Source organism: Amphiura filiformis, chromosome 16 (genome assembly GCF_039555335.1).
Source record: "Amphiura filiformis chromosome 16, Afil_fr2py, whole genome shotgun sequence".
Classification (NCBI taxonomy): Eukaryota; Metazoa; Echinodermata; class Ophiuroidea; order Amphilepidida; family Amphiuridae; genus Amphiura; species Amphiura filiformis.
Window position 1 is genome coordinate 29,593,686 of NC_092643.1, and position 10,523 is coordinate 29,604,208.

Below are 10,523 nucleotides of genomic sequence, written 5' to 3' on the forward strand. Positions count from 1 at the left end.
GATTAAGGTCTTCGCAGCCGGCAGACTGTTATTCGCCGTAGAAGTAGTGATGTAACAGGATTAATTACCATAGCGATAGGTAAAAACTATTTTTTGAATATATTGCCCTGTGCTATTGGGGTTAACTACCATAGCAATAGGTGAATACAATTTTTTAATATATCGCACTGCACTAGTACGTTCACGCGGTACCTCTGCATTGAACCATGTCAAAGAACAGGGATATAGACCTGGATCGTAATTCTATAGAATATTCATATGATGCTGATCACTCGCACCTGTAAGATTTAAGTATCTTTGAAAAGAGCGACATTGTATTCAATCTATCATTGCAGACATACATTTCCTGCTCTTTTAAATAATGAGCTGGTCTCGCTAAGTATTTTAAACTTTTTATCGTATTTCGTGCTAAATTATTGGGTTTTTGTTTTCTTGCCATATGTAATGCTATTTTTGTTGTTTTTATAATGTATGCTTATTATTATTACTAGCGGGACACCCGCGCTACGCGCGGGTCCCCGCTAGGTGAGTAAATGGGAGCGTTCACTAAATCAGGAGGAATTACTGAACAGGTAGAATCATTGAAAAGGTAAATTTTATTTATCTGTTCCCTTTTAGCATCTTTTTTTTTTTTATTTGCTGCGTGTGATTTCCCGTTTCCATGTTTTTTACTTAATTCTGTTCTCATTATTTTAGCTTTTTTTTTTTCTTACAATTCCTGATTAGTTTCTTTCCTTCTTTTTTTCTTTCCCGTTTCATTTAGTTACTTTAACCCGTTGGCCTAATTACTCGTACCTTTTTTTTCCCCATTTTAATTTTATTTTTCTTTATAGTACCGCTTCATCTTTTCCCGTATTTATTACGTCCTCTCATAGCGTGTCTGCGGACGTGTTCACCCGGTATCCCGTGACCCGTCCATGTACCTTTTGTCCTTTATTTTCCTTCTTTCCGTATTATCATATCCACTGGTCTCTGGCTCGCAAGTCGTGTGTGGCTCTGCGCCGTTTACGCGCGCATTTGCGCATTACGCACGCGGCGCCGACGCGCTGCCGACCAGCTGCAGTGACGCGTAGGCTGGTAACCAATTTTCATAACAAAAACCCCGTTTTTACTCATATTTTCACTGTTTTTGCAGCCAATTCTTAATCATTTTTAACCAAATTTTCGCATAACCGTTTCGGTAAATTCCTCGATCTCCCGTATGAATTTGGCGACATTTGGATCGAAACTGACGGAGCCTTTATAGGCATACATAGATACATACATACATACATAGATACAACATTTCCCTATTTATAGTAAGATTATTATTATTATTATACACATGTGATGAGTGCAACATACTTGTAGTGCAGGGTGATATATTCAAAAATTGTATTCATCTATTTCTATCGAAGACACTAATCGTACAGGTGCGAGTGAAACGTAGGCCTACATGGACACTGCATAATGTGAATTTCCATAGAAGGTCTTTATGCCTATTCTTTGATAATCAATGGCAGAATGCAGAGTTACAGCGTACGTCTAGCGTAGGGCAATACAATTAATCATATTACATCACTACTTATACAGCGAACACAGACACTGATAATGAACTGCACAAATGTGTCACACCTTCCTCGGACACCTTCAAAGTGGTAAATTAAAAGAATGAAAAAGCTTTTATATATAACATAAAAATTAATAACCTGTCGCATATCTGACTAATAATAATGAACAATAAACCGTAGCATTCCTTGTTTCTAAATTACAGATATCTTTCCATAATACGAGAGCATTTTCTTCACTCTATTTTAATACCGTACCTCTATATGTATATACCTGAACGTGAACAGCACAGGGCGGTGATAAACCATACCCGCATATTATTTAGCTTCGTATTATAGGTCTACTCAAGAATGTTCAACGTTCCCGATATTTTCCAGTTCTCCAAACAACTGAGACCAGCTATCCTCCAACACGTCATCCGAGTATGCCTTGATGTACAAATCCATTGCAGCGACAATCCCCAACCATCCGTCAGGTTCGTAGTATTTCTCTACCTTCACTGGAATTATTGGTTTCTGAAGTTTGAATGCGTATTTGACCTCTGAAAGATATAAAGGAAACATGCATGTACTTGAGAAAGGTTTTTTTTAACACAAGTCTCCACATACATAAATGACAGCCAGTGAAAAAATTTCACTGACCATCCAGGATTTGAACCTGGGACCTTCTCATGTACTTCTTTACTTGATCTCATCCATTTTCATGTGTATCTTGAGGAAGAATTAGTCCACCCACCTTTTTATATGGACCTCTCTCTGTTAATTATCAGACCATGTGATCTTTATTGGCAAACGTGTTTTAATGGTCTGACTTCTAGTACAATAGTCTTAGTATGCCCTACCTGCACGACAGCAAGCACTGGCTTTGTAATGTCTGGAAAAACACATCAGCATTACGTCAGCTCTCTCAATACCCTCAGCCATCGCCTGAAGGATATTGCCTCCTGGAAAAAAGAGCAAGATGTTCGAAAATAGCAAAGCTAAAGCGTAGTGATTTTACCATTTTATTAAAGCTGAGTGTTCAACACAACACTATGTAACGCTCATAAAGTTTCCCAAAAGACCTAACATTTTTAGGTCTTTATGAAATTTCTTGTATCTTTTATACGAAAGGCCAAAATTGATGGTCGGTATTTCATCCCAGCTACATACAATTTAAGTACACATATCATTAGATTTAGTACGTATCATTTATCTATAAAATTTACTCCGAGGACTGTTAGATATCAAACATTTCAAATTTGCCATAAAATGTGTAAATATTTTGATATCATCAGGAAATTCCTCGTATTCAAATTGCACATTGGTGTAAACGTCGCTATCCGAGCCCTTATATTGTTAAACATTCCGCAGTTTCTCATTCATTCCGATAACTTACGCATCTCGTTGACATCCATCCACGTATCAAACCCGCGATGTTTCAATTTGTCCCGGATCTTGATAGCAGTTTTCTGGTGCTCCCAGTTATAGCTTATCATGACTCGCTTTCTTCCTGTGGTTTCCTCATATGACGGGGGTGGATTGTGATGGGCTGAAGAGTCCACTTGGTCCTCCAGTGGTTCATGGATGTCGATCTTTTCAATTTGAATCAGGAGACCTATACTTGCATCACGTAGTCTTGCCGCCGAATTGCTTGACGATTTCAGTTTCGCCAGTTTCTGCAGTTCTTTGAATGAGGAAAGCAATAACAAAATGATTATTACGACACATGTAGGCCTAAAATAATACATTAACATTTTGATACATCTCCAGGATCCGTGCCCGGTCTCCAGGATCTGTGCCCGGGGATCTGTGATGAGAGTTACAGTGAGATTTGGTAGGATTAGTTGGCATTATAGAAGGGGTGGGGGTGCGGGGAGGAGAAACCAATGTTGACACACCAATGACGAAGATGATGCGAGTATTTTTGGCACACCATTTGGAAAATGTAACCCCTCTCCATGGCACATAATTAATGCACAACCCTCAAGATAATTTTGCCCCAAATATTTGTTACTTTCGCCTACCTTCTAACACCGTAGTATCTAGGTTCAGATGAGTGATGACGGCTTCACGGGTACTTTCATATAAGGCTAACTTCCACAGTGCTTCTACGGATGCCAGCTGTTCCCAGTTGGTTAAAGCTCTCTTGGCTTTAGGTTTAGGTGTAAGTATCGACATTAAGGTCGGGACACCTCCGTACTGAACAATTGCAGTCTTGTTGACATCGTTAGTTGATAGGTCGTTCAATCCCTCAGCTAAACCTCGCACCCACAGTCGAAATGGTTTTTCATTTTCATCATCAATTTTTATAGTATACATATAACAAAGTTCATCCGACTCGACAGCTTTCTGTAACATCTCCACAATCGTTGCAATACATGTTCCACTTGTGACAAGGCGACCACTTTCTTTCTCATTAGCAATCCTGGCTAGCAACCTGAGACTATTAACCTTTATCATCGCATATTCTACTTGCGTAAACTTCATCAGGATATCGACAGCTTTTGCTGCGCGGTAGATAGGAATTACACTAGGTGTAACGTCAACCGTGAGACTCTGCAGCTGGCTTATGTTACGTAGTATGCGGATGCGTTGCCTTGGATCTTTTGTTGCTGCATCACATGATTCCAGATCTTGCAACAAAGGATACACAATTCCGCTTTTTACCAATTCTAACTTTACTCGTTGCTTCGCTTGATACTTTATTCTGCATGTTAGATTATTTACTATCGAATGTGTGTAGTCCTTTGATTCATACGCGCTCTTGTAATTGCGTTTAATGAGTGATTGTAAGATTTTGACGATCAGCTTTGCCAGTCCTTGTTCCAGCATGAAGTCAACAACGCGATCGCAAATCTTTTCTTTTGATTTTCCTTTAATGATTGACGTAGCGGAATAATTAACTCGACAAATCGCTTCATGTGCCTCACTTGTACAGTAGTCGTCAACAGATCTCAGATATTCTAGCTTAAGGCCTAATTCATCTTTAGTTTCTTCGAAGAGCTTATCCAGGTCCGCTTTCGGCGTACTTTGCTTTGCACTCATGTTGGTCGAATAATTGTCGCGATTTCTGAAAGACAGTATTGAAAATAAAATTAAGATTAACAAGAAGCAGGATAATCATTGTTGTTCTTTTCATAAAGCGCGCTGATAATATGGTTATGGATCCTACTGCAGTTACGAGGCCGGTCGACTGCATATCCGTCTTTACACGCTTTTCAATACGGAATAAATGTTAACCTCTCGTGACATCATCCAAGCAGCAAAGTTCATTTCCCATTGAAAAGCGTGTAAAGACGGATATGCAGTTTACCGTTCTGTTACTGTCCGTTTTCCTATACACAATACACAGAGCTCTCACAATTGACGCGTGACCTCTACAAGAAGTGTATGTTAACGCTTGTTAACAATAAGCACACTATTGTCTCATTTCGTAAACAAAAGCCCACACATTATTGTTTTCTTGCGTTCGCTTCATCATCGTTCACCCAACTGAAACTATAATACCAGCTCATTGCTCATTGCACAAAAAAAACCAGAAACATGTGTAGTGTGGATTTAACCAGAGAAGATCTGATTTAATCAGTTGAGCTGTTTTCAATGAGTGCTATCTTGGTGAAATAGCTTTTAATGGGGTTTACGTCCTGCAAAGGTCGTGGTGAATTCTACTGTAGACATGACTGCATCATGTGCGGCTTCAAAGGTATAAACTCGTCACTTTAAGTTAAGTTGAGCAGCAGCATAGCCTGTTGACCCCATGTGACATTTGACATTGGCTGACCCCTGGCTGATGACCTTTGACCTTGGATGATATTAATTTATTTATTAATTTAATTAATTTAATTGTTTATGATTATTTTATGATTTATTAAGATGAAAAAATGTAGGCCTATTTATAAAACATGAATCTTAACAAAAATGTACTGAAATTCAGTACAGAGGTGGAAAGGTGTGAACCCACAGTGAAAAATGTTTACATACAAGCATAGGACATCTGACTAAGGCTACTGACAATAGCCCCGATTATTTCGGTGACTGACCTCGCTGTGTGTCAGTCAAGCATGGTATGCCATAGGTCATATTCTTTTAGACAACCTTCACGATTGGCCTATACACTGCGCTATATAATTCGGCACATATAAATCAGAATTATTGCGGAATTATTGTCAGTTTTTGACTCAAGACGCAAGCTACTGTCTCAAAGCGCAAGCTAACGACTATCATATCTGTTCAAAATATATATTCATGTGCAAGGAACCACATCTGGTTTCTTTATACGAAATCATTTACGGGAGATATTCATCATTTTCTACACCGGTATCCAAAGATTTTCTTCTCATATCAAACTCGTGCATAGCAAATTCACGTGTATCGATCCCGGGTATTTATTTTAGTGTCTCTGCTGACAAAGTAATTATTAGCCAGGCGATGTCGGTGTGTTGTATTCCCTTTTAAGTGTATTTAGAGATATGACCACCTAATCAAGGGGTGACTTTCTATTACCAACGTAGTCGTTTGTAAATTTTACCAACACAATCACCACATTGTATCATGGCAGAACTATAGCGATCTATCAAATTATAAGGGATTTAAATAAAGATAAATATAAGTAAATGAACCCACGAAATCCCTTTAGGTTTAAAACCTTAAGCCACCTTAAAACCTACCAATTTAACGTTACCTCGTTATCCTGTAGCGGTTGCGTGTTTCAGCCTATATAATTCCAACGTTATTTATGATACAGCGTGCAGTATATACTCTCACTGGTGTACACTTTTTGATCAACAATATATTTCCTGACGTCGACTTAAGGGCTGGGGTATGAACGTTTGGACAGTATTTATTGTGGGACATTAGAGCACATCAGACATATCGAATTGCATTCTGAATACAAAGAATGTCCTTCTGATATCAAATAATTTTGATTTTTTTGAGACGCATTTTATGGCAAATGATTAAAATTGATATTTTGATATTTAACAGTACTCGAAGTAAACTTTATAAATCTGATGATTTATACTTAAAGTGTATGTAGGTGGGATGAAAAGCCGACGATCAATTGAAAATTTTGACCTTTCGTATTGAAGATATGGATTTTTTCCCAAAACACCAAAAAAATTAGATCTTTTTGTGAAAAAAATCCATATCTTTTTTTTTATAATATGAAAGGTCAAAATTTTCAATTGATCGTCGGCTTTTCCTCCCAGCTACATAAACTTTAAGAATATATTATTAGATTTATAAAATTTACTTCGAGGACTGTTATATATCAAAAATGTGAAAAATATCAAATTTTAATGATTCGTCATAAAATTTGTATTATATCGTGAATTTCAAAAAATGAAAATTATTTGATATCAGAAAGACATTCTTCGTATTCAGAATGCAATTCGATATGTCTGATGTGTTCTCGTGTCCCACAAAAAATATTGTCGAAACGCTCAAAACGCTCATTCCAGATCCCTTAAGTCCTGTCTCATCAAGCGAAACGAACAGGTCACAATTAATAATACACCAATGCACAATGTCACGTTATGGTTCATCGGCTTTTCACCAGGGCAATAGGTGAATTCAGTATCGAAGTTACGTAATGTTACTATGTCAACGGGATCACGCGCTAGAGTAATGAACCACGATCGAAATGATCACCACATAAAGTATATGGCACTCGAATGCATACCAAAGTAGCGTGATCCGGTAACCAAGAGAATTACGTAACCACTTCGATGCTGAATAGGTGAATTTCATAAATATATCAGTACTAGATTTCGCGGTTCTCGGGTTGGGCGGTTCTCGTGATAGGCCTAGCCCCAACACCCGTTACCCATGCCTCACTGGTTAGTTCAACAATTATTTCTGGTAATGGTCTGTTTCTCACCCTTTATGTAATACGTACTATTGGCCTTGGTCAAATAGGGCTTTGTCGGAAGTTGATTATATGAATCCGTTTCGGAAAATGTTGCTCTAATTTCCGCATGTTTTCATAACCCAACCAAATTAAAGGTCACATATAGCATGTATAACGTAATGGGTTGCGATGTATTTTGGGTATGCTGCAGTCATGGCAGTGTTGTAGTTGAGACCTCTATTATACTCAGAGCAAAAATTAAGGTTGCAGTCAATTTTCTTTTCAAGTTATGGCTATTTTTAGATTTGATATATTTGGATAAAAATTGGAAAAAAGTAGCAAAAACACATTCTCTAACCAGAATATCTCAGTTCACGTCACTTTTCAGAAATGCCAGTCGGGTTAATCAGAAAGATGAGACTCTGATGGTTAAATTTAACCCGGTTGGCACCTTTGTCAAAAAATGTTGCACGAAAACCTTAACTAGAGCAGATAGACCGATGTGGCCTCTCTACTAAGTCTACCCAAAGATTCTCAATACATGTCAATAGGCCTAGTAACTTTCGAATTCGTTTATTCAGTGACTCAGAAAAGTGAAAAGGAGTGTTAACCCTTTTTGGTTCTACAAAGAACCATTTTCTCGGTTAAAGAACTTTTGTTGGTTCTACAAAGAACCCCATTATTGATTATCCAATGCCTAGGGTGCTGTATACGGGATAATTTTTTTTCAAAGTTGCACTTTTTTCTGAGAGTGTATAGCGAACCTTACTTTTCGTCTTAGCGATCCTTCGACATACCAGGCTGTGTATTAACCAATTTCGTTTCCCATCGATAACAGGAATAGCTATGGGAAGGCCTGATACGAAAAGAGAAATTTGTTGCGACAATTTGTCCGCAATGTGGGTATGGCGATGGAAAAAATTCTTATCCGTTATTGTAAGATAGACCCACTTTAAGCTAAGGAAATGTTGACTTAAAGAGGAAGCCCCGTCAGAGCAGTTTTTCAGGGGTGAACCAAACCTGACTAGTTATCAAATTAATCAGTCAAAATGATATCTCTGAATTCGACAGGTGCTTATTGATGCAATAACATAAAACATCAATTAGCACCTGTCCAATCTGAGATAACCTGGTTACTGATAAATTTGATAACCAGGCAGGTTTGGTTAACCCCAGAAGAACTGGCCAATGTTTCTATGACTTGACGTTCTGCAGATATCAATTTCAATGGGGCTAAGTAGGTATTCATGCGGCTATATCTCGGGCCCTCATGATCCGATTCCCACCAAATTTGGACTGTGGATGTTTTTCATCATGTTCTACTGAAATATGGTCATGAAAATGCTGAAATGCAAAAAAGAAAATTTTATGACGTCACACTTCAGTACTCTATAAAAAGCATTGTACCAGCACTTCAAGTATGATACTTTTTCTGAATTATATACGATTGACCATCCTTGCAAGGATGTCAAGTTCACATCTTATTTTGATCCATCCCAAGAGCTATTTGATCAACAAAGGAAATATACTTTAAGGGGTGCCACGGCAAAAGGGGGGAAATCTAGCGCACCATAATACAACTGCTATTGCATCATTTAATAGTTAGAGACAATTGTGGTTTCTGTTTGTAGTTTATTTTGTACATTTTATAACCCACCCTTGTATTTAATTATATAAACCAAGATTCATAGCATAAAGGGACCGTTCAATATTATACCGGATTGGGGGGGGGGGGGAATGGGAGAAACGAAAAAAAAATCAAACAATTTTGTGTCCCCTCACCTCACCTCACCTCCCGTCCCCTCCCCCTCCCGTCCCCTCCTTCCCCAAGCGTCCGTCCATGATTTTCTGGCTCCCCTGGTGTTCCCGCTCTTACCATTTAAAACTTAGATTCTCCCATCAAGTCCCACAAAAGTTTCAGAATCCCTTAAAGTCTCCCATTCTCCCCCTGGCATAAATATTGATCGGTCTCCAAAACAGTTGTTCACATTATATCATGATTAAAATCACTCTCTATATGATTGAAATAGAAAATAAGGCTCTTACATCTTGATACAAGAAATTATTGTGAAGTATTATGATAACGTGATATAAGAGCTCTTTAAATTGAACAAGGCTCTAACATTTTAAAAAACGAAACCATCAATCTTGATACAAGAAATTATTTTGAAGTATTAGGCTAACAAAATTTTAATTGTTATGTCTCAAAGCCCATGGCAGTTTTTCAAAAACGAATGCGGTTTTTTTAGATATATTTTTAAAACTTAATTTTGAATTAAGATGTCATTTTCGAGTGTTCAAAAGTACACAGCATTGTGGTTCATTTACACAATTTAAGTACAAATATCAATTGTTTTATATACATTATAATAGAATCAAGTAAATTTGTTGCAAAATATTTCTCAGGATTTCATGATTTTACGACAAGAAGCTAATAAAAAATATAAAAAGGATAAGAGTTTGCCGTTTCAGCTGAAATGGACGCGCTAAGAAAAATGAATGCGCGCAGGTGCTTTGAGACATAACTTTGTTTTAGCCTTCTATAAGTATCTAAAATTTTCCCACCCTCTCCTCTAAACCTCCTCTTCACTAATAATATCCATGACGACAGTAAGTCTTTTCATTTCTTCTCTTCGTCCAGTAATGGTACGGCCTGCTTTCGTTTTCCTGAAATGTGTGTAATGAGCGGCAAGTTCTTTGGCGTTCGTTGGTGCTGGCTTTGCTCTTATGTACCTTCGTTTAATGTCCTTGATGACATCACTCTGTTCTTTCTCCACAATATCCAGCGCATCCGTGATGGTGTCATATTGCATCAAAAGTCTGGAGGATTCTTGCAGATGCAAGGAGGTTGAAATATCCAAAGGCAGCGTCAAGTCTTCAATGTATTCTGCTCTGGTACCGTACATTGTGGGTACGCTAAGCGGATTTAAATTGATCTTCTCCCACCTTCTTAGCACATTATCCGTCTTGCTGATGGTGATTTTACTGAATGAGATGATAGTCTGAAGATTGGTGAGGATTTGTGTTCTTGGTGTGCGGTTTACCACATCGAAGATGTCATCTTTATCGTCTGAGTTTTCGTAAAGCTTTACTTCCATAGGTCGCTTAACTTCAGGGTCATACCAAATGGACGAAGGTTTTGGGTC

General features: G+C 38.0%; 1 protein-coding gene across 2 annotated transcripts; it reads right to left on the reverse strand.

The window, feature by feature from the left end:
• Positions 1 to 1,170: 1,170 nt before the first annotated feature.
• Positions 1,171 to 6,294, reverse strand: LOC140136556 (uncharacterized). 2 transcript variants are annotated; one of them, XM_072158254.1, is made up of 5 exons: positions 6,197 to 6,294; positions 3,554 to 4,599; positions 2,926 to 3,213; positions 2,390 to 2,491; positions 1,171 to 2,089 (listed from the first exon to the last, which is right to left on the reverse strand). In XM_072158254.1, the coding sequence occupies exons 2-5, from the start codon at positions 4,572 to 4,574 to the stop codon at positions 1,893 to 1,895; spliced, it is 1,608 nt and encodes a 535-aa protein (XP_072014355.1). In that variant the 5' UTR covers positions 4,575 to 4,599; positions 6,197 to 6,294; the 3' UTR covers positions 1,171 to 1,892. The 2 variants fall into 2 exon arrangements, with proteins under 2 accessions (XP_072014355.1, XP_072014356.1); XM_072158255.1 differs by having other exon boundaries at positions 6,211 to 6,287.
• Positions 6,295 to 10,523: the final 4,229 nt, after the last annotated feature.

Coding starts and splice junctions, on each gene's coding strand:
- LOC140136556 (XM_072158254.1), bottom strand. CDS start 4,574: ATGAGTGCAAAGCAAAGTACGCCGAAAGCGGACCTGGATAAGCTCTTC. Junction 2,492..2,925: donor GATGGATGTCAACGAGATGC/GTAAGTTATCGG, acceptor TCTTTTTTCCAG/GAGGCAATATCCTTCAGGCG. Junction 2,090..2,389: donor CAGTGCTTGCTGTCGTGCAG/GTAGGGCATACT, acceptor TATATCTTTCAG/AGGTCAAATACGCATTCAAA.